This window comes from Colias philodice, chromosome 3 (assembly GCF_061535455.1).
Source record: "Colias philodice isolate Cphi_HAF_F1 chromosome 3, ilColPhil1 Martin Lab GWU primary, whole genome shotgun sequence".
Lineage (NCBI taxonomy): Eukaryota > Metazoa > Arthropoda > Insecta > Lepidoptera > Pieridae > Colias > Colias philodice.
This window is the reverse complement of record NC_143088.1, coordinates 6322068-6348819: the sequence shown is the minus strand read 5'-3', so window position 1 is coordinate 6348819 and position 26752 is coordinate 6322068. Positions and strand designations below refer to the sequence as shown.

General features: G+C 34.1%; 3 protein-coding genes across 4 annotated transcripts in view; 2 read left to right on the top strand and 1 right to left on the bottom strand.

Annotated features, from left to right (window-relative positions):
* Window positions 1-997: 997 nt before the first annotated feature.
* LOC149489685 (uncharacterized) lies at window positions 998-3641 on the top strand. Its single transcript, XM_089714375.1, has one exon. The coding sequence runs from the start codon at window positions 1145-1147 to the stop codon at window positions 3242-3244; it is 2100 nt and encodes a 699-aa protein (XP_089570501.1). The 5' UTR covers window positions 998-1144; the 3' UTR covers window positions 3245-3641.
* Window positions 3642-4335: 694 nt separating this feature from the next.
* Window positions 4336-13524, bottom strand: mtDNA-helicase (mitochondrial DNA helicase). 2 transcript variants are annotated; one of them, XM_089714461.1, is made up of 10 exons: window positions 13159-13524; window positions 12795-13021; window positions 12376-12640; window positions 11933-12080; window positions 11514-11670; window positions 11159-11308; window positions 10749-10937; window positions 7608-7796; window positions 6342-6428; window positions 4336-4745 (listed from the first exon to the last, which is right to left on the bottom strand). In XM_089714461.1, the coding sequence occupies exons 1-10, from the start codon at window positions 13406-13408 to the stop codon at window positions 4434-4436; spliced, it is 1974 nt and encodes a 657-aa protein (XP_089570587.1). In that variant the 5' UTR covers window positions 13409-13524; the 3' UTR covers window positions 4336-4433. The 2 variants fall into 2 exon arrangements, with proteins under 2 accessions (XP_089570587.1, XP_089570588.1); XM_089714462.1 differs by lacking the exon at window positions 7608-7796.
* A 1657-nt stretch (window positions 13525-15181) lies between these two features.
* LOC149489683 (mediator of RNA polymerase II transcription subunit 12-like) overlaps window positions 15182-26752 on the top strand; it is a 45934-nt gene continuing 34363 nt past the window's right edge. The window contains exons 1-25 of the mRNA XM_089714501.1: window positions 15182-15355; window positions 17279-17496; window positions 17583-17742; window positions 17880-18071; window positions 18278-18385; window positions 18590-18691; window positions 18930-19110; window positions 19809-19987; window positions 20068-20432; window positions 20590-20739; window positions 20817-20904; window positions 20982-21127; window positions 21673-21814; window positions 22830-22937; window positions 23014-23139; window positions 23219-23361; window positions 23437-23573; window positions 23731-23813; window positions 24032-24229; window positions 24314-24426; window positions 24966-25148; window positions 25552-25696; window positions 26033-26222; window positions 26380-26471; window positions 26574-26682. Coding sequence (XP_089570627.1) covers window positions 15349-15355; window positions 17279-17496; window positions 17583-17742; window positions 17880-18071; window positions 18278-18385; window positions 18590-18691; window positions 18930-19110; window positions 19809-19987; window positions 20068-20432; window positions 20590-20739; window positions 20817-20904; window positions 20982-21127; window positions 21673-21814; window positions 22830-22937; window positions 23014-23139; window positions 23219-23361; window positions 23437-23573; window positions 23731-23813; window positions 24032-24229; window positions 24314-24426; window positions 24966-25148; window positions 25552-25696; window positions 26033-26222; window positions 26380-26471; window positions 26574-26682 — 3665 coding nt within the window. The 5' untranslated portion in view covers window positions 15182-15348. The remainder of the gene's footprint in view (window positions 15356-17278; window positions 17497-17582; window positions 17743-17879; window positions 18072-18277; window positions 18386-18589; window positions 18692-18929; window positions 19111-19808; window positions 19988-20067; window positions 20433-20589; window positions 20740-20816; window positions 20905-20981; window positions 21128-21672; window positions 21815-22829; window positions 22938-23013; window positions 23140-23218; window positions 23362-23436; window positions 23574-23730; window positions 23814-24031; window positions 24230-24313; window positions 24427-24965; window positions 25149-25551; window positions 25697-26032; window positions 26223-26379; window positions 26472-26573; window positions 26683-26752) is intronic.

Sequence of the window (26752 nt, the reverse complement as noted above, 5' to 3'; positions counted from 1 at the left end):
TAAAACCTATCCTATGTGTTAATCCAAGTTACCCTCTATATGTGTGGTAAATTTCATTGTAATCGGTTCAGTAGTATTTGCGTGAAAGAGTAACAAACATCCATACATCCATACTTACAAACTTTCGCCTTTATAATAGTAGTAGGATTATCTCTAGTAAGCCCATACATTACTAAACAAGACACTGTTATGAGAGAAGCCGTTAGTCCTGAGGAGAGATTAATAGTAACGCTTAAATATCTAGCATCAGGAAGAGATTGGCCAATTAGCGTCCACACCACCCAATTTGATCGGGCAATCCCAAGGCAATCGCAAATCGGCCGATCCCGACCACCCAATGACCTTGAATTTCATATTTCCGTCTAGACGACCCAATTTGATTGCCTTACCCCGTTTTCCAATTACAGCACTAGAGCGCATTATGCGGCATAATGCTTACGTTGAATGTTCCAACTACAGCAACGCTTCGCACAATCGAGCACCAGAAAAAGTAATGCGCGTGAATTGATGCGTGCAATCGATTTATCGTTAGTAATTATTAATTGTTGGAAAAAATTTTAAAGATTTCGTTTCATTGTAGTTTTTTCGAAATAATCAAAGTTAATTCAAATTGTGTTAAAAAAATAAATATAAGTATGGATGAAGGTACAAACATTGAAAAAATGTAAATGAAATAATCAAAATCCATGTTAATTAAAATAACCGTAAATATTTTTCAAACAATTATTATGTATTACACTTTATTTACACATTAATGAGGTTATTGCTAACTCTAAGAATATTTTTTTTTTTTCAACACTGAACTTAGCGCAACCTGCTGGTGCGTTTCATGTTCCAACTATGCATCAGCATAATTCGGCATTGTGCGGCACTGAGTCGCATTATGCTCTGTAATTGGAAAACAGCCAATGTAGTCAAATTGGACGAAAAATTGTGTCGTCTGGAAGGGGTTTTATAGTCTGTGTTACCTACTCTGTCGTTTTTGTCAAATCAAATGTCAAATAATATTATGTTTACATTTTACAGAATTATTGGAACATTTTACTATTGTGATAACTGTGATCGTAAATAAGAACATTGAAGTTGTAACTGTGAACAATAATAAGTTAATTTATCAAAAGGTTTTGTTACTGTTACTCGTAAAATGTCTTTCTTCAAGAATGTAACTTCTGGATTTAATATTCGCAGTCGTGAAACAATTCTGAAGGAATCATTGATAAATAATTTGTCAGAATGCGTAAAAGACATACAATACAATAGCCAATTCGAAGAAAATTTTCACAGTGTCCTTGGTTCTTCGGATTCAACAAATACTCTTTGCATGGGTTTGGAAGCTATTTTTCTACATGGCTTAAAAGATACATTTCTACGAAAAGCTAAAAATGTTATCTCTGGTGAACTAGATCGTCCTCAATCAAGCTTTTGGCCACTTATTTTAGTTCTTTCTCATCGACAGAATATTGATCAAATTTCTTCATTACCGCAAATTAATACCGAAATTGGACAATGTCGGGCCTGGCTACGTATAGCCCTCAACGAGTGTCTCTTATCATCATATATGGCTACGCTCTTAAAAAACATATCAGCTGTTAAGCCTTTCTACAATAGAAGTGCATTTGTTTGCGATTCTGAAGTCTTAGAAGTAGCTCAGAAATTAATCCAAGGATTAGAAACATGTGTGCAGTTTAATCTTCCAATAAATTCAAGTCTCCTCAATCAATGGCCTGAGCAAGTCCTCATGCAAGCTGGTATTTGGGTACCAACTCTGAAGGTAGCACCAATTTCAGCTGGTCTTGATGTTGCTAGCACTTTATCTGATGAAACTGTACCCAAATTGGCTTCTACACCTAATAAATCTTCAAATATTACTGGTTTGGGTAAAATGTGGGCTCTTAATGAAGATGAAGCATTAGACTTTATCTTGTCTAAAGATTCTGCACAATTTTCAAGTAGTGACAAAGATACACATGTTGTAGAAGCAGCCGAGGCTAAACCAGAAACTGATGTTGAAACAAATGTAAAAGAAAGTGAAGAAATTCCTTTGAATGAAGAGCAACAAGATCTCTCACAGATTTATTCATCATCAGTTAATTCAGAAGGGTTTGTTGCCCCATCTGATGTTATTATATCAGGAAATTCTCTTAGTGGCAAAGGCTGGTCTAATGATACAAATGATGATAATGCTTCAATAAATTCTAACTCTTCTCATGGAAGCAGTATGATAAAAACCCCAGAGCTAAAAAGTCTTTCCTCGCTTATAGACAACTCTAACTTATATGGAGAAGTGAATACCAATACTCCCAATTTAAGAGATATTATGAAGGATATTCATAAAGAATTAAAAATAACAGTGGAAGACAATAATGAATGTAATTTGAATGTAGAGAATGTTACACCAGAAGATCCATCACTTCACAGTTTAGATTTTGAAATAGTATCAAATTCAACTGGCTCCTTCTCAGTTCCCGAGTTACAAAAGATGATGAAACAATTAGGACTATTATCTAGAGAAAAAGGACTTGATAATCAAAATTATCAATGTAGAGGATGTCAAGATCTTTTAGGCAGTACAGTATCTAAGGCAAAAGTTTGTGGTTTTACTGGAGAATATTACTGTTCAAATTGTATGGATTCAAATGTATTTATTATACCAGCAAGAGTTATTCATAATTGGGATTTCAAAAGATATGCTGTCTCGAAGAGGGCAGCACTTTTCCTCTTAGAATTTCAACATCAACCTTGGATAGACATGAAAAAACTGAATCCAAAAATATATATGGGAGTCTCCGATATGGCACATTTGCAGGAACTGAGAATTCAATTAAATTTTCTCAGAGCTTATATATTCACTTGCAGAGAACCAGTCATAGAAGAATTGCAAAAACGGATATGGCCAAGGGAGTATTTGTATGATCATGTTCATCTATACACAATATCAGATCTAGCACAAATACCAAATGGTTCTTTGGTTTTGCAGTTGGAGAAAGTGGTAAATTTTGCAAAAACCCATGTGTTAGACTGTTGGCTGTGCAGTCAGAAAGGTTTCATATGTGAGGTATGCAGGGACCCAAAGATATTGTATCCTTTTGAGACAAGTACAACATACAGATGTGATGAATGTACCAGTGTCTTTCATGCAAAATGTTTAAATGAGAATATGCCATGTCCAAAATGCAAAAGAAGACAAGAAAGAACAAATGACTCATCACTAGTTGATGCTCTTCACAGTTTAATGATTAAATAGAAGTATATTCACATTTATGGATTGGATGAGATATGCATAATTGAAAAGCAATAAAAGAAACAATGTGAATTGAATGGCTCTGTTGTTTATGAGTTGAAATTCAATACATTGTAGTTTATTGAGGGTTGATAAGAGATAAATGCTTCAGTGATCATGATTCCATTATATTACGATTGTAATATTATAAAAGATAAGTCTATTAAAAAGCTATTAAACTATGTAATCACAAATATATTGGTAGATAAAAATTGTACTTACTTTTTAAATCATAATAATTTTTAGTAAAGAGTAATATATATACCTATAATATAATATATACATATCTATTTTTTTTAATTTACCTATTAAATAGTTTTCATGTACAAATATGATAAATAAAGGAAATGTTTTCTGGGTGTATCATTCCTTTTATTGATTTAGTGGGTACATTTTTTGTACATAAAATCATTTTTTATTATGCACCACTGTCCACCATACTCAGCATTTGTCCTAGTCGTTTGGGTTGCCTGGCAGAAATCGCTGTCAGCGATAGGGCCGCCCTCTGTACATTGTTAAATAACTTTTTAAGTGTTTTAACCCATTGAGCCCCGAACGGCCCGATCGGGCCACGACACAATAGATTTTCTATTTCTGTTATATGCCATTATAGCAACAAGTCATAAAAAGAGCGTGTGTGCCGAGCACACGTGTCAGAAATGATACTTCTTTGGCAAGATTCAAATATAACAAAATCGTTGCCTTACTCCATGACGTGATGGTATTGCCATAACACGACCTTGAAATTTTACTCTCAACGCGCATAAAGGAGTTTCACTTCAAAAATGACGTAAAGCAGTCGTTGTCACGGTTACAAATTGGATGGTTAAACACACAGGTTAAACAACTGTATAAATGGCATATGCACTTGCTCTTTCTTTAGCTTATTTGCTTGCTGTCACGAATCCGACTCACACTTGACTCATTTTATTTAAATAATAGTTTATGTATGAGGGTATATTTTAGTTTATATTATGAGAGAAGCTTCAGTTTAAATCTCAGAAAAACAGTTAAATTAGGATTTAGGAGTAAAGAACATTGAGAAATATTTAATACGAGAATAATATTAATTTCATACTAATCACACATGTAGTTACATTTACATCTCTTAATTAATATACATCAATATTATCACTTTATACAAATATTGCACTTATCTAGTCCTATTCAAATTTAATATATCACTGAGAAAACTGTCTACACTTTCTTTTTTATTATTACGTTGTTTGGTGCTTTTAATTGGATGATTTCCATTTCCTTGGTTATGTGATTCTAAAGAGAACTCTTCAAAACAATCATCGAGTAATTTGTTTGGATCATCTTGTTTATTTTTTGATTTCTTCTTTGACTGATAACTTAATGAATCCTTTTCAAAGTCCAACGGTACAATGCCTAAATCGCCGCTGTAACGGTTTTTTGCTACTTGTAAATATTTTTTGCCTCTTACTGCTGTTAATCGTTTATCCTGCAAATATAAAAGTATACATACATATTAACATAATAGATATATAATTTTGTGATACGTTTTTATAAAATGAAATATTATAGGGGTCGATCAACTTTTAATGGTCCGACGGTACACGCATCATGTCCCTGAACGATAATTAATAAACATGAAATCAGAAAGAGTTAAATTGGTTTTAATTATATTCCTCTTAATATTTTCTAACATTATTGTGAACAATATTTTACTTGCTTCATTAATTTGTGCGTAGTTTCATGGTTGTCCAGAGACTAAATGCAATTTTCCAGTACTATCACATTTGTCCCCAAGCTACTATGCATAAACAAACTTCGCATCACGAACACATACTATCACGACCATAAATACCAAATAGACTTCTTGATTCAGTTCATGATTATTGACATAAAAACATACAAATATTTTTTTTTTATTGGATATAATACGTTTTTCAGGCATTTTACTTTTGTCCCCATAAATCATCTACATGGCACAGGTCTCACAGACAACCGTAATTTAGTTATGGAAACAAAACACAAATGGCGCGGTAGATTCCTAAACAACAAGCTAAACACAACAATTAACTGTCGGGCTCAAACGCCATTTTGATTTGTATAAAATCACGGCAACAGTCGTCCGAGCGATGTTGGTGAGTGTGGGGTGGCTTTATTGTCAGTCCGTCAGACAACTGTGATTAAAGCATAAGTACTTGATGCATTGTTATCAATTATACTACACGAGATGCGCTTTCGTCTATAATTTAGTGTGAGCCGAGATTAATATATAAAATAACAATAGTATTTGCTTGGCGGCTCAAAACGTTAAAAATGTCCCGCGGACAACCAGTCACTGGGCCAACCAAAGTGGTTGTACCATGGACAATTTGGTTGTACCTAGGACAATAATTATATAAAACTTATACTTTAACAGTTAAATAGTTCATGTTTTGTTTATTACTCGGCTGTTTCGGGAACACATTTTTATTACGCGATTTTATGTCTAGTTTAATTGTAATTTTAACATTTCAAAAATCAAGACGACTAAGATGTCCCCATATGAAAATCACATTATACTTCATTCATTCAGTTATATCGAGAATCAGTTCATTTTAATTAAGTAAAATCAATAATGCGATACGTAACAACCTCGCCTTAATAGTTTTTTTGTAAAAAATATCACTATTTCCGCTTTACTGAAACTTTTTTATATATGAAACATTATTTGGTTGTTCAAAAGACATCATTCGTTTCAATTTTAATAAAAATATTTCGTATTTTGGGTGTAAATAGAACAAATATCAAAATATTATTTATTATTTAATATTAGAAGAATTTGTTTTAATTCTTAAGGGAATTTAACATTTAAAAAAGTACTATTGTGTAAGTTGTCCAAAGGACATTATTTCCCGTGAATAGATCGGTTCGTGAAGGTAAATCCACAAATGTATTAAATCAACTGCACTGCTGCTTATATAATCTTAATCTACGAAGAATTATCTTCTAAATGAAATAGTAAAATGCTGAAAATTAAGTAAAAAAAAAAAATACGAGAAAATTATGATCGGGACCTTTAAAAATTGATTGACCCATAGACACTGACCTGAATAATCAACACATTGTCAGCTTCCTGTGACGCCTTTGCACTACCAAATATCGAGCTAGTTGAAAGATCTTCGGAATCACGCTCCTGGAAAAAAAAGTACGCTGTCTATATTGTATAAAACATTTTCATTAAATTCAAAGTCTGTTTGTTCTAAACAGGTAAATATTTAATTAAAGGCCATCTTGTTGATACAGCTTAAAATGGATCCTCAAATCTACTTCCGATAGGCCATCCACAAACTAGTTTTTTGATTCATTGAAAATAACGATTCAATAGTGAAATTGCTCAAATGTTCAAAATGAAATTGCCCAAGCAACAAATCCTACAGTTTCATTATTATTTAATGTTTTTTTATTCTATATAGGTATAGGCAGGTGCATTTCATATTTATTTATTGGTACTTTGTGCGGCCACACAATACAAATGAATGTAAAAGTAACTTTACAAACCTAATTTCTATAAATGGTCGATATGACCGGTAATGATTTAATTGTATTTAACTACGTACGCTGTCAGTTTTTCGTCACAATACGCCAAGATATCGTATAGCGCTACGTTTGCAATATTAGTGTCAAAGATTACGAGTTATCAGTAAATACCCTAATGTTGGTTGAAATGTTTATTATAACATAGTTTAATGATCGAATGGTCAAAAGGGTACAATGATAAATTTTAACATAATAATATGCATTTGGGAGCAAAAAAACTTTAATACTAGTTTCTGATGAACGCCCCTTTTAAATTGTGTTTGTTATTGTTTCACATTCGCAATTAAAAGTTGTTTTATTGTCATAACATTATTTTGTGCGTTTTCATGAATTATAATATGACTAGCGGTCCGCCCCGGCTGATTTTTCTAATTATGTCCTATGTCACGTCTTAGTAGCTATACATACATCTTTCACGTCGCAACAGAACGGCTTTTTCTACCGAGGGAATTTTCTTTGACTATACAGGCAGAAAGCTAGTAATAATAGTCACAGTAATCTGGTTGAATCTGCTATTTGATTGGATGACGTTAAGGTGGGCCACTCCCTTACCTTAACGAATGTTACTCGTGTAACATTCGTTAAGGTAATGACTGGGGCTTCTATTTTTGTTTCTTCACCCCGTTCCCTAAACCAACTACTATGCTAAATAATGTTCAGTCTACACATTCTCGTTACATTAAATAACTTGAAGAGTTGTCCTTAGGTTTGTTGTATTTTTAACTACACAGAAGTATGAGCCCTGGTCATTTAACCAAGTAGCAGATATAGATACCTTTCTAGGATGCATGACGAGTGTGACGTGGCAATGCCTGGCCGTGGCGAAGGTTCTGAAGGCGGCTATAACGGCGTCTTGTCGTAAGTACCGATCGCCTTCCCGCTCCTCGCCCAACCCCAACATGAACTGCACGTTGTCCACTACAACGTGGGATATGTCGTGCATGTACCGCGCGTGCTCTACTGCCTGGGAATTGGTTTAAATTATAATGTACTAGATTTCCGCCCGCGGCTTCGCCCGCGTTTTCAAAGGAAAACCCGCATTGTTCCCGTTCCCGTGGGATTTCCGGGATATAACCTATCCTATGTGTTAATCCAAGTTACCCTCTATATGTGTGCTAAATTTCATTGTAATCGGTTCAGTAGTTTTTATGTGAAAGAGTAACAAACATCCATACATCCATACTTACAAACTTTCGCCTTTATATGTAATAGTATTAAGATTAAGATTAAGAATTTAAAGTAGGGATGTAACGATACATGATTTTGCCGATACGATACCGATACCGATATTTTTAGTAATGTATCGGCGATACCGATACCGATACCGATATCGATGGCTTGGTAGAAAAATAAATATGAAGTGAATTATGCATAAAAAGTTACCAACATTTAACAGAGACAACTGTTAATCGTATTCTTTTAAATAAAAATGCCAAATCAAAAAACAACAAAACCATTTATTTTAGTATTATTATTTTACGAAGTCAGTTAAACTTTAAGTAATACACATACAATCAGTACCTAATAAAAGTTTACTATTCTGCCATCCTTTAACTAGAAAGCCGTTAAGCCCACGAAGTGAGTTTCGAGTAAATGGCAAAAAACACGGAAATCGTTATTTCTTAAAAATTATGACACTTACAATAATTATTGTGAGATACATCGATCGACATTTAATTATATATTATAAATATTAGTTTTTACCCAGAAACTGTTATAATTTATTTTTAAATTCACTTTTTCTCGTTTAGTTCAGCATATAATCTGAAAATTTTAACTATTTACTGGACAAGCGTAACCATAGCGACTTTTTAGCTAAGTAATTTAGTATTTTTATTTTCATTTTGTGATTTATTTTATTTAGTAATAAAATGCTTACCTAAAACGTCGTTAAGCTACTATAACTACTTTTAAGCTATGACTTTCGTTTTAATTTAAATTTCAAAAACTTTATAATCAGCGTTTAAGGGTTTTTGGATGCTTTTGTACTATGATTCTATATAGTTGTACTAAATTTTAATCTTACTAATGTTAAAAATTTGCTGCTGTCTGAGTCTTTGCTCTCGGGAATTACATCCTCTAGGTCAACCAATGGAAAGGAAAAGGATCAAAAGATTTTAGGTTTAAGTATTAAGGATTTAAACACTATCTAAATTAATGGTTTTAGCGTCTTATTGTGAGTAACAAGTATTTTAAACTCTTTTACTAAATTACTCTTTTAAGTTTTCGATAAAATTAACCTTTATTTCTCGTCATGTTCACGTTTATTTCATAACAGTGGCTCATTAAGGGGTTAAGATTGAGATAAATCTTCTCGCTTTTCTTTTTTGGAACCGTATATTCATTTAGAATTGCAATTTTAACGTTATTTTATAAATATTCTTCTGCGAAGCCATCATATGAGTCACGGATATGTGAGTACATATAGAACCACAAACAATGTAAACATAAATCGTTTCCTGAAAAAAAAATTAAGACTTGTGCACAAGGTTTTTGAAAAAATACACCCTGGTTTCAATAGGGCTTCAAGCTCTTACATGTGGGATGCTCTTAATAAATAATGTAGAACCGCTTATCAAATGATTAGAAGACTCTTTCATCCACATTCAGAAAATATAATATACCAGAATATGTGGAAAATAGCAGGAGGTAGAAAACTTTTTATTTGCTACAATGTAAAAAATACAAATCTTAATAATCTAATACATATAAAGATAAGAAAAAATAGCAATAGTTGCAAAATGGACTCCCCGTCAGCGGGTCAAAGGTAGTGTACTCCTAACAATTTTTGTATCACCATCTCTAGTACATTGCTTGACAGTCGATTACTAATTCCACCCAAGGGGTAAATTACATAATTAATAAATAGTTTTAAAAATTAAATAGTACAGACTGTCTTTCTTCTCTTTCTCGGTTACAGAGACAAATCAGAGTCTAAACAGAGAAGTACGATTGAAAGTTCGCACTGTCGTAACCATTACCTACCAAATTTTCGTAACTTTGACTTGTTATATTTTCCGTAATTTAGCTGCTAGATTGTTTAAAACTTAGTAAACCTGATCAGAAACAATACGTTTTGTAAAAGAAAATCAAAAACAATCGGTACTCTGCTTGGGAGCGACATTATTTCATCATCACTCTCATCCCCAAAACTGATGCATCACCAGAATCGGATAACTGCCTTTTAGCTAAAAAATGAGGGTTAGCTGCTTTGTAGCTAAGCAAAAAAGTGTTATTATAATTTTTCCTAAATAAAATTACTTAACTAAAAAAGCGTTAAGGGCGAGTAACTGCAAATAAGGTAAGGATTTCCATTGGAATCGTTATATGAGAGCATATCATATTTAAAAACGTTATCACGTTAAAAATTAAAAAAATTCAAAATTATATCTTTCTTTCCTTTACATAAACAAATTTGTGATTGGAACACTCCTAGTAAGCAAATAAAATGCTTGTGTCAGGAGGTTCCGCTCTTCCTTAAAAAAATATCGGTATCGGTTGATTTATTATCGGCGATACCGATATATCGGCTTGCCGATATATCGGCCGATATATCGGCATCGGTATCGGTATCGTTACATCCCTAATTTAAAGATTCCATCAAAACATCTACAACAGTGTCCAAGATATTTTTATGTTGGTTTGTAGAAGGAATATGACTCATTCTAACCCCACTATGTCAAATTTTTAGTGTAAACCGCCGTAGAGGCATTCTTTCCTTGTTCTTAGTGTGTTCGAAAAGATTCTAAGCAATGTTCTATTACTGAACAACACTGAATACGAGTTTAACATATGATTAATAGCATATTTTTTCAGATTTCAATAAATGGTGCTATAAATAATAAATGGATTTTCACTTATTTCCGTCTTATGCGAAAGTACCCTTATATTATATTGAAAGACAATCTGGACTTACTTCCATTACAACTTTAATGGGCTGCTGTCCGTGAAAAGCCAGATAGAATATTGGTAACTTCTGAAATTCATCAGCATATTTGTGGAACTCATCAAGATTCTGTTCTAGCGGAACTCCCGCGAATTGTTGTAGCATTGTGCGCGCCAGTCTAGAGTTACGAATCTCGAAGCTGCCCCATAATGTGCTGACCTGTAAAAACGAAGAAACTATACATAAGTTTAAATTTTTTTTTAATTGTGTAAACGAGTTTTATACGCAATTTCTTTCATGTTTTTTTTATTCTGATAGCAGACAAGTAAGTTAGGTAAGATTACATAGTGAAGCAAATCTAATTTTGTTATTGCTAAAAATGAGAATTACATTATTTAATCATGATAATTATTGTATATTATTAAATACCAAGTACATACCCCTTGCTGAGCAAGATCCAGAGACATTTCAGCACATAATGTAGTCTTTCCACAGCCAGTAGGTCCAGTTAAAACAGTTAGTTCACCACGTCTATGGCCGCCAAGTAACCGAGTCAGAGCAGGAAATCGTTTCCATTTTATACCTCTAACCTGATAAATAATAATATACAACATACTCAAAACCCAAAAGTGTAGTGTACACATATATTTCATGAAAAATATTATTTATTGCCTAGAATTTACACTATCCAATATAATCCATATTATTAACATAGAAATCAAATTAAACATATATGTATAAGCAAAAAAGGACATACATAAAAATTTTGTTATTATCACTGAGATTTGAACAAACCTTATCAATATTGGTAAGTTCAGCATAAACATCATCCCGCAAGGCTGCAAATGTTGTAATAGATCTGTGTGCAGCTGGCTTTGCTTCTGACACAAGTGCTTTGAGTGATAAATTAGCATTAGCTGCTTCAGTAGCCGTCACTAAACCATCTGTGGGTCTGAAAAAATGTGGGCAAATATTTTTTTTTTACTTATGTATATATATTATTTTTTTTATTATCCATACTAAGCTAAAGCTATTGAAACTGTGAGGTGTATCTTATAAGCATTGTGCACTTTATAATTTTAAAACAACAAGGAATTTTAAAAATATTTATCATAACTATATTTATAAGTGGTGTGTTAGAAAGATTAAATACCATGCATATGTTGTTAACTATTATGAAACTTAATGACAACCATTTACTTTCATTGTTTTACCTTACAAAACAGCACCTTCCTTCACCAAGCTTCTCTGCAACAGCCCTCATGTTGTTCCAGTCACCCCATAAACATAACTTTTGATAACATTCAAGAACGGGCAGTACAACAGGTGGCAAGCTGCAGTTACTCAACCATACCAGATTACCTGAAATTTTCTACATAGTTAGTAGTAGCAATTTTTAATGATTATCATGTTGTTATTTTAATAAAGGGTAAAAGGAAGAGCTAATTTAACTAGCAGAATTCAAAGGATTATGGATTCTTTTCATTTAAAATGAAAATTAGATAGAGTTGTAACAGCAATATTATGTTTCATAATAAATAAATAGGAGCAGGTTTCTAATAATAATTTATATTTATATATTTTATAACCCTTGTAGAATGATGAAATACATGTGAAATTTATCTTATAAAGATTTATAGAAAGTACAAATAATTACCTGGAACTTTATGTGCAGCTAAATGTAATATATCTTGAATATTAGGAACTAATATTGCTTGGTCCGCTCGCCCCACTTTAGGAGCTCGGCAAGAGTACAGACCAGCTGTATGACTGCCATAGTTCTCTATCTCCTCTTCTTTTCCTGCTTGAATTTTTCTATATCCAACTATATTATCCAAAGAGTTTTTAAGTGGAAAATATAATACTGTATGATCAGATGACACTCTTACATCACCCAAAACTTTGTGAGCATCAAAATGGTACTGAAAATCAGAAAATGTGTAAGAGATTAATTATAAAAAAAAAAACTATTAGTCAATTATCTGATACAGATGAGTTACTCTTTAAATATACAATAAACATAAGAAGTATGTTTAATAAAACATCAAAATAAATATTTATAATCTGCATACTTACAGGATATTCAAAGAGACGGAATAGATCAAGTACTTCTGATTCATTTAAGTTTAACAATGAGGTAGTTTCATTTACAATATTTTGCCAGTCTTTTTGAAATCTATCAGTGTCTTGCTGTAATCTTTCTATATGTTCTTTGATAGTGCCTTCTACTTTAGATTTTTTAATAAGTCTCTCAAGCATGTTCCAATCTCCGTGAATGTTGCATTTTTGGCATAAAAAATAACCTAAAAAGTTTTATTGAATTAAACACAAGTGAAGACGAAAAATTTTAATTAATGGATAAAAAATTGGCTTCACTTTTCTTGCTTTAAAAGTTTAATATAGAGTAAAATATTGCATCAAATCTCGGGGAAGTTCTTACCGGTAGTTTTATTGATATACACCTTGTTATCTGATTTCTTTTCTTCGTTTGAACAAATGGTGCACTTTGTAGTAATTGAGGTGTATCCATCCTGTACAGCAAAACCTTTTTGTCGTAGTAATTTTCTTATATCGGTAACTGTTACTTTAGGAATATCAATGCTAACATTTTGTATATTTCTCACAGAGCATTCACATTTGTACAAATTAAGAAGAGGCCTTACTCTACTGAACCTTAGAGACTTAAACATAACTTATTTTTCATTACAAAAAAGGAAATAAATGATGAATAAACGAATTAAACAAGTAAAACTGAAATATATTTGATTATAAACATAAACATAACCTCAAAATGTTGACCATTGACGTTGACGTATAGGGTAAACCACCCTATTATTGGCACTCTACCAATTTATTGGCATGCTTCAGTTTTTTAAGAAAATTAAGATTTTTTTGGTAGCCAGTATAAATTTTGTAGTAGAAATTAATAAGTAGCGTATCATTCTTTACTCAACTAGCAAACAATGTTTTTTATTTCTTATAACATTGCGGCGTATCAACCATCTGTTTGACAAGCCGGGACTTGTGTGGCAAAAATATTCAAAATATTCGTTTTTTGCTAAGGTAAGAGCTATCATAAACTTAAAAGAAATTGCAATTCCGTTGTGTTATTCTTATGCATATTCATTTTGTCTTATTATTGAATGTATGTGTTGGGGGCTTGTTATGTGCGGGTGTAATAAAGATGTGATAACTACGCAAAGGTTATATTTCGTTAACTACATATATTTATCCGTATGTAATTAATATTCAACCTATGCGACCCACCCGCGTCCCGACAAGCCCGTGACTGTCCATGCATAGCGCACGAACTGTTTATATACGAGTTACCGTGTGAACCTATGGTGTGAACTTTCTTAGTAGGTACTACACTTGAAATATTTCGGTAACTCGTAAATTGGCTTGTCGTCGCTACATATGAACTGCCTTTTTTAAACATGATTTTAAAATTTAACCGCCAACTTTTAGTTATTTGTGGTATGCCAACAATTGGGCTGTTTAAAATCTGTTTATCCATTTTATTCGCACACAAAAATGTTAATTGAAACTTAAAAATTACTTATGATCTCATTCAACCAGAGCTGTGATTTAATTAAATGTAAGATAATCGTAAGCTGAAATTGTTCTATGTTTTATTTAAGTAGGTTTTTTGGTTGTCTAAAACCATATTTAAAAATAAGCGTTCCTCCGTATGTTCCTCTACAATTAAATGTGTCATTTCTTTTAACAAAGTCTTTTATTTTGTTTATTTCAAAATTAATTTCTGTTAATTTATGAATTGTACAAATTAACTTTAAAATGTCATAGTACACACTTTGAAAGCCCTACTTAAGGTCTTGAATAGTGACAATAATAGGTAACAATCACTGCCAATAAAAGGTTTGACTATGCCAGCAACTGGTATTTTAGGTTTTTCTTTTAAAGGTTCACCTTATTAAATAAAGCGATTTAATTTAAAATTGAAAAGTACTTTATAATATTCTCCATAGATTAGAATACCAGTATAAATGTTTTTTTCTTAATTAAAACATAATTGTACATGCAAATTTCACCGGTTTTGTGAAGTAGCTGCTTAAAGTGCCAATAATTGGGTGGTTTACCCTACTTGACGTGACTTTTTAACACACACACTTTTTAATAATGTGTGAGAAAGCTGTGGCTGCGTTCATACAGCCAAGGACAAAATATATAAAGCTTACCACACACAAGACGATGGTAATCAAAATCTTATATGTTATTGAAGTACGTAATGGGTGGTTGCAGCGAAATATTTATCCAATAATAGGTATCCCTTGTTAAAACAATAAGACATAGTAAGCGTTACAAGATTACAAGATGTGTAATACAATTTACCTGTGCAATTTACAGTCGCAAAATGCTATGTGAAAATCGTGACGTGTATGGTATTACTTTAGGTGTATTGAAATGTCAATTTATTCAAAATCAAAAATTATAGATGGCAGTCATCGTTGACGTTGAGTCGTGAGAGTGTTTCTAATCAATTCGTATATTTTGTTTTCTTATTGTACGATTCTTTTTAATTCAATAATTATAATGAACTAAAATATAGGAGATATTTTGGAAATAAAAGCTTAGCGTATCAGCTATGAACCTATCATAGTAATATTAAATGAGAAGTATGCAATCATTAGCCACTTGTACTTGATAACGTTTTTAAGCTTGACTTACTTTTTAGGGTTCCGTAGCCAAAATGGCAAAAACGGAACCCTTATAGTTTCGTCATGTCCGTCTGTCCGTCTGTCCGTCTGTCCGTCTGTCACAGCCGATTTACTCGGAAACTATAAGTACTACAGTGATGAAGGTATTTCTTTAGAAATTTGCGGCACGAATTAAGGGGGGGGAGGGGAGGGAAAGGGAGGGGGGAGGTAAGGGGAGACCCCCTATAAAGTGGGGGGGTGAGGAAACCCCCCCTTCTATTTTTTTTTTATTTTTTTTTGAGATTATATTTATACTAGCTTACCGCCCGCGGCTTCGCCCGCTTTGACTTAAACCTAATAAATTATATACTAAAACCTTCCTCTTGAATCACTCTATCTATTAAAAAAAACCGCATCAAAATCCGTTGCGTAGTTTGAAAGATTTAAGCATACAAAGGGACATAGGGATAGAGAAAGTGACTTTGTTTTATACTATGTAGTGATGTAGTTAGAAATATAACGAAGATTATGGGCTTTCTTGACTGCTCCGGCGCTGCAGAACGTGGCGCTTGCCCCCGTGTACCTCGTTGCAGGCAGGAGTCTTCACTCGCCTTCGTAGCTTCGGCTTTTTGGTCGCCTTTGGCGACCAGCCTCAGCCACTCCGGCTCGCTTGACTCTGCCTGCTCCTCAGCACACGCGGGCGCCACGCTCCTCCGCGCCTCCGACTTTTTAAATACACTCTAGTGTATGACAGACAAGTACCACGTGGAATCGGGGTGGACAGATTCGGTTCTGTGATTAACAATTTGTGTGCAATATACTTACATACAATAATACATTTTTTTTTAATAATTATTTTTCAAATCTTGTATACATATTTGATACAATTTACAATGGCAATGAATGGATCCATTTTATTTTTTTCCACCCATCGTCTCCACATATTCTATAATATTATCACCGAAGTTTGCTGGGTGGTTATAGTTATCTTTTTTAAAAAATCTTTTTACAACATGCCACTAGGACTCAAATGGGTCAGAGGCAACAAATGGGTTGTCTGGGTCTGAGTGATTAACTTTTTTATGAACATACCCATATTGCCCCAAACAATCATATGCTCGCCAATAACCCATATGAATTGTTGTCCCCTCAGCAATATGCTTTTGAATGAACTATGGTTTTTAATATGTACATTAAGACATTTGTTATCTCTTTCAAACACAATTCTTGTAGTTTTGTCAATGTAACTCAAACAATTCTGAACATAATCTCAAAAATTAAAAAAAAGATTTCTCTGTAATTACACGTTTCCGCACGAAAAGCCGCTAATGTATGTTTCGGGGCATCATTATCGATCGATAAAAATTAAAATCGCGCCGAAATTCGTGCCGCACGTTTCTAAAGTCAACCCGTGATGAAATTTGATGGGAATATGTGTTGTATGAACCGCTACAAAAATATGACACTAAATAGTAAAAAAAAGAATTGGGGGTGGGGCCCCCCATACATGTAACTGAGGGATGAAATTTTTTTTTTCGATGTACATACCCGTGTGGGGTATCAATGGAAAGGTCTTTTAAAATGATATAAAGTTTTCTAAAAAACATTTTTCTTAAAGTGAACGGTTTTTGAGATATCAGCTCTCAAAGTCGTAAAAAGTATGTCCCCCCCCCTCTATTTTTATAACTACGGGGTATAAAATTCTAAAAAAAATAGAGGTGATGCATGCTAATTAACTCTTTCAACGATTTTTGGTTTGATCAAAGTATCTCTTATAGTTTTTGAGATAGGTTGATTTAACTGTAATTTATTATATTTGCTGCTACGGAACCCTTTGTGCGCGAGCCCGACTCGCACTTGGCCGGTTTTATTACGTTATTGTTTATATTGTTAATTAAATAGATAGTACCATTCCTGTGGACAACATGGGGATTATGTACGAGAAACGGCCTTTGAAAAGGCCTCGTTTAGGTCCTCCTGATGTGTATCCTCAAGAACCTAGACAAAAGGAAGATGAATTGACATCCGCTAACGTAAAACATGGATTTACAACAACACCACAGTCCAGTGATGAATTTGGGACGGCAAGAAATTTTAATCACTCCGCTTTTGCATCCAAGGTAGGAAAACATCTATCAAAGTAAGTGAACAGGTATAATTTTCGATCCAATACCATTAAATATAATTGTTGTGTTGATTATTTCAGATTGGACAATTTTTTTCTGGTATACTGTCTAAAAAGGAAGAACTTAATACTCTACCTGATTGCGGTAAAAAGAGGCAGCAAGTGAATCCTAAAGATAACTTTTGGCCAGCAACAGCAAGAACTAAACCACAAATTGAAGCTTGGTTCAAAGATTTAGCTGGTATTTTATAGTTTATCATACAAATACTATTCTATTTTAGATGTGGGAACTTATTAGCATGATAATTAATCCATTAGAAAGTGTATTTCTAAGGTGGTTTTGATCTTGATATGCTTAAAAAAGTTTTGTTTTTTCAGGGAGCAAACCTTTATCTATATTGGCAAAGAAAGCACCTAACTTCAATAAGAAAGAGGAGATATTTATAACATTAACGGAATATCAAGTAGCTATGCCTAGAGCTGCATGGTTTATAAAATTAAGCTCTGCTTACACCGTAGCAGTCTCTGAAGCAAAAATTAAAAAGAGGCAGCATCCTGATCCTACCACTGGTTTGTTTACTTTCCCTATTTCTATATATGCATCTTTATTCAATAAATAAAAATTTGATGTGGGTAATTAATTCTAAAAATTATAAAGTAGCAAATCAATTAATAATAAACAGAATACTATAAAAACATATTATGTTTAAGTTTTTATAGTAACAATAAAAAAATTAAGGGAAATAGGCACATTTTAAATTTGCATATATTTACAGAGTGGACAACAACATTGATAAAATTCTTAAAGGATCAAATTCCAAAGCTGGCTGAATACTACCAAAGTGGTCCTGGTAATAGTGACAAAACACCACCATCTCAGTCAGGTATGTTTTATTATATTTAGTTATTCTTTAAAGTTTATAGCAAATTATATTACGCTTTCCAAATTTATTTCTAGTTATAGTTTATACAAATCAAATAAAACGAGCTTAGATGCATACTAGTAAAAATTATTAATAAATATTTGTGAAGCTATGTTTTATTTACAAATGTTGATCTCTATAATATAAGAGCTTGATTGTTATTAGGTCAAGGCACACCAAGTCACAATATGTCAGGCCACCCTCCGGGCAGCTCTACACCAAATTCCTCAGTGCCAAATTCCATGCATTCTCCAGGCAGTACCAGCTGTATGTTTTTATCTTATAATACATTATTTTGTTTCAAATTATATTTTAAAAGAAAGGAAATTTATAAGAAACTAGACTTTAAACATTCCACAAACATTTTAAAACCATTTTAAAACCAAAATCACCTAAAATGGCTCAGCCATTCTCGAGTTTTAGCGAGACTATTTAACAGCAATCGATTTTTATTCTTATAGATATACATAACATTTTTCATTTTCAATGAGTAACATTTGTATAGTATTAGGTTCATCTACACCTGGTCCTGAGAGCACAGACTGGCGACAGGCTTTGAAGCAATGGAATTATTGCTGTCGACTTGCCAAATATCTCCTAGATGAGGGTTTATTGGATAGACATGACTTTCTCACATGGATCATAGAATTGCTAGATAAGAGGGCACCTGATGATGGACTGTTAAGGTAACATATTATTTGTAGAATTTAATTGCAACTATACTGTTTATTGTTGTAATGCCGGCGCCATACATGGGGATCAAAGTTTGAGCACACATTTTCAAAACTTCGATCAAACTTTATATGCACAAATGTATCCGGCTAGACTTGTATTTCAAATGATTTACGGGCACAGTTACCGCAAAGATGGCTCACAGAATAGACGACGATTTTAATGACTCCGTCAGACTGTTTTATTTGAGTGCCTTTAATTTTTTTGTTTGAAGTAGCTCAATAAATAATTCTATTACTGCGTCATTACCCCACTCCATTATTGACGCTCAAAATACCACTCACAGATTAACTATTGCATACAACTGCTCCGTTCAGCGGCGCACACGCAACAAGTGTGTCAGGGCGCACAAACTTTGAAGCAACTTTGAAGTTTGATTACTTTGATGTTCGCAGAAAAACCGACTCGACTCGGCAAACTTCAAATATGTGTTCAAACTTTGAACAAATAGGCAAATGTCAGTGCCACACTTCGCGACTTTGTAGGTATTTGCGTATTTGATCACATGTCTAGCGCCTGCATAAGAATACACACATTAAATTATTCAAATCTCCAAGTTTTCCTCAATATTCCAATAAAAAATATTATTGAAAGGTGGTAAAAAAAAATACTGTCCATAAACAAAATGAAATATTTTCCTATGTTCATACAGATTGTTCCTGCCATTGGCTTTACAATATATGTGTGAGTTTGTATGCTGCGAGGGTCTATCGCGGCGCCTTGCAGCAAGTTGCGCTAAAAAGTGTGCTGCTATATGTTCAGTATTATCAGAGACTACTTTACGAACACTCAACCAACCTGCAGTCTTCAATAAATCAGACAGAAATGGAGGTAAGATATGTGTGAAGAGTAAGTATAATTCATAAAAAAAATGGATAGTGCTATTATTTACGTACATTTGTAATTTTCAGATGCAAATGGAGGTCCTCTGTCACCTTCAGTAGAAACAAATGGTGATGTAAAACCGAATATATCGCAAATTAAACGTTCAAACACACCAGCTGATCAAAACAATGGAACCCCCAATCCTAATCATTCCTTAGGAACCCCTAACCCTAACCATTCGCTGGGAACACCAAATCCTTTGGGAACCCCTAACCCCTCTCAACCCATGGAACAAGTGAAGGAAGAAAATGATTCACCATCAAGGGATACTAAAGCAACAATAAATACAGTTGTCACAGCATCTCTTAATCCTGTACAAGTTGGTTTTGGAGAGATATTAAATTGTTCATTTCATAGAGATGTTATTATACAATTGGCCACTATTCTTCAGGTTAGTCTGCATTTTAGTAACAGTATTATTTGATTATTACAATTGAATGTTGGATAAGCATATCATTTGGAGTAATTGCTTATATATGTATATTTTTTAATAATTTAAATATCATAAGTTGACAAAGTACAGATTTGTCATGGTTATATTGTTTTAGATAATATGTATAGAATGTCCAACTGCAATGATTTGGTCTGGATGTGGCTCATCTCTGCAAGGTTCACCTTTGGACATCTTGCCATTACCCCCCTCTGCATTACCTATGCCACAGATGGATTCGGAAGTTACTGAAGAACATAGGCGATTGGTATGAATAATTATTCATTACTAATATTTTTTATACATTTTAACTTTGTAATAAACTGATTGAATAATTTAATAAAGGTATATGAAGCGGAACAAGAAATCGCAGCAAGAAGCAAAAAAGCTGAAAGCAAATGGTGCACAGATAAATGGCAAACAAGTTCTCAGGGTAAGTTTTATTTAATCTATCAACTAAATAACATTATTGATGTTTAATTTAAGTAAAAAAATACATACATTTTTTAGCTCGAGTGTTAGCAGTCCTCGAAGCATTGGATCGTCACTGCTTTGATCGTGTCGATCCAAATAATAATCTAGATACATTGTATAAAGAAGTTTTCGCAAACTGCAGTCCACCCTCTAAGGACGCAAATGCTGACCCCAAGGATCCAGTGAGTTATAATTTTTCACTTCAAAATGGAAAGCATATTATACAATTTTTTTGTACAAAATAAGCAACTTTCAAAAACAGTCCAAACTAAGGACATAATTCAAGTTATGACTGACTATACTAAATTAAAGATGGTTTACGCTACACCGTTTCGTGTCTCGGTCGGATTCATTATTAAGCATTATTGTATACTTATTGTATGAAGTGATTCATGCCTGACCGTGTGTCGCCTGGGGCACGGCGTTGAAAAGTCGATGGATATTGATTTACTAGCTGTGCCCCGCGGTTTCACCCGCATTTTTTCGCTCCTGTTGATCTTGGGGTGATGATATATAGCCTATAACCTTCCTCGATAAATGGGCTATCTAACACCGAAATAATTTTTCAAATCGGACCAGTAGTTCCTGAGATTAGCGCGTTCAAACAAACAAACAAACTTTTCAGCTTTATAATATTAAGTATAGATTTGTTTCCCGGCTCCGCCACGATGTAGCGTGAATCGTGTTACACACATGTACACATGGTAACAAAAGTATCGTTGTGCAGGAGTACGTGTGCTCGTACGCGGTGGTGCGCGTACTGTGCGAGTGGGCGGTGTGCGGCGCGCGCTGGGGCGAGCACCGCGCGATGGCGGCCGCCGCGCTGCTGGATCGACGGCAGCACCATCACCATCATCATGAGCATCAGGGTATGCTTGATATTTTACTTTATTTTTTGATGTTTTGTGTGTGCCTGCCAATGATTAACGCAATAGCAACTAATTTTTTTCACATAATATCTGTATGGTTTTATATAGTCTAGCATTTTAAAAGAATACAATCTTTATCTGCCTTTATTTTATTTTTATTTAGTTTCCTAGCCTATATTTTTTAAAATTTTCCATAAAATATGTCAAAACCGGAACATTTGAAGTGTGTTTTAGGGCCGATTTTTCAATCCCGAGATAAACAGTCTAATAACTACCCCTCGAATAGATTTATTCAATTATTTATCTAACTCATAACGGCTCGCCTATTTTTCAATCGTGATTTATTTGATGAACAACTATCTGACCAAATATTTCCATATTGGCAGCTCTGCTCTCGGAGTGGCGAAACAAACATATTAAATTAGTCAGGTTAGAGCGGGATAGAGTCAACTCTTGCAATTTGTCAACAACCGTCATTATGACTCACGTCTTGTATTGCTCTTGTCTTCTATGATTGTTGATTGTTGTTTTGATTCGAGTAAAGAGTTTGGTTAAATTTGTGTTTCAATTTATATATTTTACGATGGAAACGTACTTAAAGGCAGCGTTCGGCAAATTTTCAATGGCATGGTCATCAGTACTATCAAAAACATCAATTTCAATATGATTTTAATTGATAATAATTATATAGAAAGAGGTTTAATTGTTAATAATTCTACGCTCTATGTTATGACATACGAAAATATCCCAAATTTGACGCGTCAGTTGTCAACTCAAACGCCTAACTGTCGAATAGCGCGCTATCTGGCCGTTGGAGCGGCAAATAATTTATTCCTCAAATAACGTAGTTATTCGATAGATACGTCCTATTCGTCTGTTGAAAAATTGAATATTTTGTTAACTGAAGAATAAAGTCTATATAGCTGTTTATCTGGGCATTGAAAAATCGGCCCTTATTGTGCCTTTTTCTCTTTATAAAATTGTGCCTATAATTACGTGTTTGTTTTTTAAACAGGATCCGATGATAAAGAATCTATCAGCTCTGGAACGGGAATGTACAATGGTCCACCCATTTTCCAAAACCTTTTGTTGCGATTTTTGGATAACGATGCGCCCGTATTAGGTAATATTGTTAAATATAAATTATTGTTATTGTATTATATTTAGGATTTGTGTCTCATTAAATAATATTTCTACAGATGAAAGTCCAAATGCCCCACCAGGTAATCGCCAACAGTTCGCCAATTTAGTTCACCTATTCGGAGAGCTAATTCGTCGTGACGTGTTTTCACATGATGCGTACATGTGCACGCTCATATCAAGAGGTAATTCTTTTAATGCCACTTCTGCGAATAATTACTTTTTTCTTGAATTGTAATTAAATAATATTTTCGAATGTTTTAGGTGATCTAATATCTCCCACGGAACCAACTGTAACTTCTAGTTCTGGCGGACATACGGTCGCTCAACCAGCAAATAGTACGGGAACCAATCACAATATGGATGACGATATATTTGCTGGTATCGATCTGAAACCGAAAATGGAGGTGAGTTTAACTATTTTCTCATTAATCGATAATTAATAAAACAGATGTAAGATTTTACATGACATTTTTATCTAGGAGAACGTCAGAATGGATTTGGATGATTCCAAAATAGATGACGACTTGGACAAGCTTTTGCAACACATTAAAGAAGATCAACAGAATTCAATGGACGCTCCAGATAGTCCAAAAGATCCGGGAGAACCGTCTCACAAGTAAAATATTTTTATAAAACTTATTAAATTTTTAAAATATATTTAGTTATAAATTCACACTGTTTAATTATATTCAATACTGCCTTTCTGGTATTTTTTTAATATATTGTCTCCAACGAAAATAATTCCGCAATTTATTGATTTTAATTGATTGCAGTGTGAATTCGCCAATGATGGGTGCTAGTGCAATGGGTATAGGATCAATGCAATCAATGGGAATGGGCCCTATGTCTGTACCAGGTAAGTGGTATCAATATCAATAATAATGTCATACATCATATAAAATACTTTTATTTTAGCTATTTTTTGATATTTTGTAACGAATTATAGTTATATCTGTAATTTTCTAAATATTGGTATCAAATGATAGTTTTAAACATCAGACTTTACTGTTCTACACAATTTTTTGTGAATGTCATTTAATTTTTTTTCTTAATTTCATTATTCTCCACCAAAAGGCATACGATCAACGAGCTCGAACGGCTCGAACACGACCGGCACGGTGTCCCGGCACTACCACTACACGATGCACTTCCCGCTGCCGCCCACCGAGCCCGAGCACACGCCGCACGACGCGAACCAGCGGCACATACTGCTGTACGGCGTGGGCCGCCAGAGGGATGACGCCAAACACGCTGTGAAGAAGATGACCAAAGGTATTAGATACTTCACTTATATGGAAATAAAGGAAAAAAATTCTTTATGATTTTTTGAAAAATGTTGTTTTTTTTTTCTTTCAGAAATATGTAAATTATTCTCCAAGAAGTTTTCCATTGATGTAGCGGAGGGTGGAAAAATAAAGAAACATTCGCGTAGCGAGTTTAACTTTGAGGCTGTTACGCAAAAATTTCAGGTAGGTTTCCAATTATTTTTGTTTTGATAGTGATTTTTTTTAAAGAGAAGGTCAATATTTTATCACTACTTGTACAGTTCGATTCAAACTTATTGGCAGTTCGGAAGTTAGCTGCGAGTGCAGGTGCGCGCAGGTACAGTTAAGTTAACAATCCCGCAGATACCCAAAATTGCGTATTGCGCATCGGAAGGTACGATGTTCTGAGCTGCCATTAAGTTTGAATCGTACTTTATCGAGTAGGAAAAAAATCCATAATAATATTATAAATGTGAAAGTAACTCTGTCTGTCTGTCTGTTACTCAATCACGCCTAAACTACTGAACCAATTTTCATGAAATTTGGTATGAAGATATTTTGATACCCGAGAAGGGACATAGGCTACTTTTTATCCCGGGAAAATGACGCAATCCCGGAAATCCCACGGGAACGGGAACTATGCGGGTTTTTGACTGCGCGGGCGAAGCCGGGGCGTACCGCTAGTGCTTAATATTTCGTCATGAATACAAGCAATTAGGTAATAGAAGTGAGTGTGGTTCCAGTCGATGTCGATGTACGAGCAAGGCGCGGTGTCGTGGGCGGTGGGCGGCGCGGTGTGCGAGGCGCTGGCGGCGTACGCGGCGGGCGCCACCACGTACCTGCCGCAGCCCGAGCACGTGGCCTTCGCGCTCGACCTCATGGAGATCGCGCTCAACGTGCACGGCCTCATCGAGACCTGCATACAGGTACAATACATGTTACATAAGTAATAGAACTTTTATTAAACGAATTCTTTAACTCGAATATGTAACCTTTCGTAAATATACCAAACCTACCATATATCAAAAATAAATAATTAATAAAATATCGATAGGAGCTGCTTGTTGGTCTGTTTGTTTTTTCATAAAAAATAATTAATATTGTTGTGAAAAGTTAATTGTGTTTTTATTGTAATCTAATGTTTTATTTAACATGGACGCACTATTATTATAGCTTTCAGACATAATTTAAGGACTCGTACTATGTCTTTTCGTCTTCGAAGAAAAAAGTCGGAGGACTTTTCATAAAAAATACGATTTATAAGTCGATTTGTCAAGAATTTTTGACTGTCTTTTTAAACATTAGTATATGTACACTTCATTTTCACAGATATTGAAAGAGTTGTCAGAAGTGGAAGCGGCACTCATAACTCGCGGCGCAGCTAGCAGTGGGCTGGCAGCCCCGCGTGCATACACTTCCGCGCTAGCTCTGTATACCGTTGGAGCTTTGAGGCGATACCATTCGTGTTTACTGTGTAAGTAAAACAACTTATGTAATTTGCTTGCGTTTATAAACGATTTTGCAAAAATAGTAATAATATAAAATACGTAGCTGTTCGCCTCGGCTCCGTTACGGTTGTAACTTTATTTTATTTTATTGATAAAAAGTCCTTCTCCTGGATCTAAGCTCCTTCCCCACCAATTTTCAGCCAAATCAGTTTATGTCTTGTCTTGTGTCATAAAAAGTGTAACTAACACGACTTTTTTTAAAACATATAGACGTAAAACAATAATACTGGCAAATTTTTTTTTTACAGAAATTGTATCACTTTTTTTATTTTCAGTGTGTTACAACTTTTTTTAATTTCCAGTGTGCGTAGAGCAAACGTCAGCAGTGTTTGAACAACTATGTCGCCTGGTGAAGTGCGTGGTGAATCCCGGCGATTGCGGGTCCGCTGAGCGATGCGTGCTCGCACAATTACACGATCTGTATAAGGCGGCTGCACATCTGTTTCATGCGCCCCATGCGGATACCTTTGCGAATGCGTATCCGAAAATAAAGTGGGTATTATAAACATAAATTTATAAAGAATAGAAAAATTCGATCACGAGGCGGGACTCGAACCCGCATCCTTTCGCGCCATTCCGGGGCGGGTATTATAAGTCTACCGTCATAAAATTATTGTTCATTTTTATATATGGTATTATTTTGTTTCAGACAAGCGCTGTACTCTCCTTTACAACCCACACCGTCAAATTACTCATATAATCCACAATTCTTAAGTGAATTTTTCACAAATCCTAGAAAAGGTAATATTTTGATAATAAAAATATTTTAATGTAAAAATTGATCAAATCCATTTAATTTCACTTTGTTACTAAATTATGATTTATTGTATATTTATTTGTTAGGTAAAATTGAAATATCTTGGGCACGACAAGTTGCGGAGTCGCCAGCAAATCGTTACAGCTTTGTGTGTTCCGCCATGTTGGCTGTATGTCGCGAAGTTGACAACGATCGGTAAGTTTTGTCTTGATATTAAGACGATACACAAAAAAATCCACTGCCTGGCGGGCGGAGTCTAATAGCT

Excerpts from the sequence above, each read along its gene's own strand:
- LOC149489685 (XM_089714375.1), top strand. The coding sequence starts at position 1,145 with ATGTCTTTCTTCAAGAATGTAACTTCTGGATTTAATATTCGCAGTCGT.
- mtDNA-helicase (XM_089714461.1), bottom strand. The coding sequence starts at position 13,408 with ATGTTTAAGTCTCTAAGGTTCAGTAGAGTAAGGCCTCTTCTTAATTTG. Across the intron at positions 11,671-11,932 it reads GGAAGGTGCTGTTTTGTAAG|ACCCACAGATGGTTTAGTGA; the intron begins GTAAAACAATGA and ends ACATTTTTTCAG. Across the intron at positions 10,938-11,158 it reads TGGATCTTGCTCAGCAAGGG|GTCAGCACATTATGGGGCAG; the intron begins GTATGTACTTGG and ends TCGTTTTTACAG.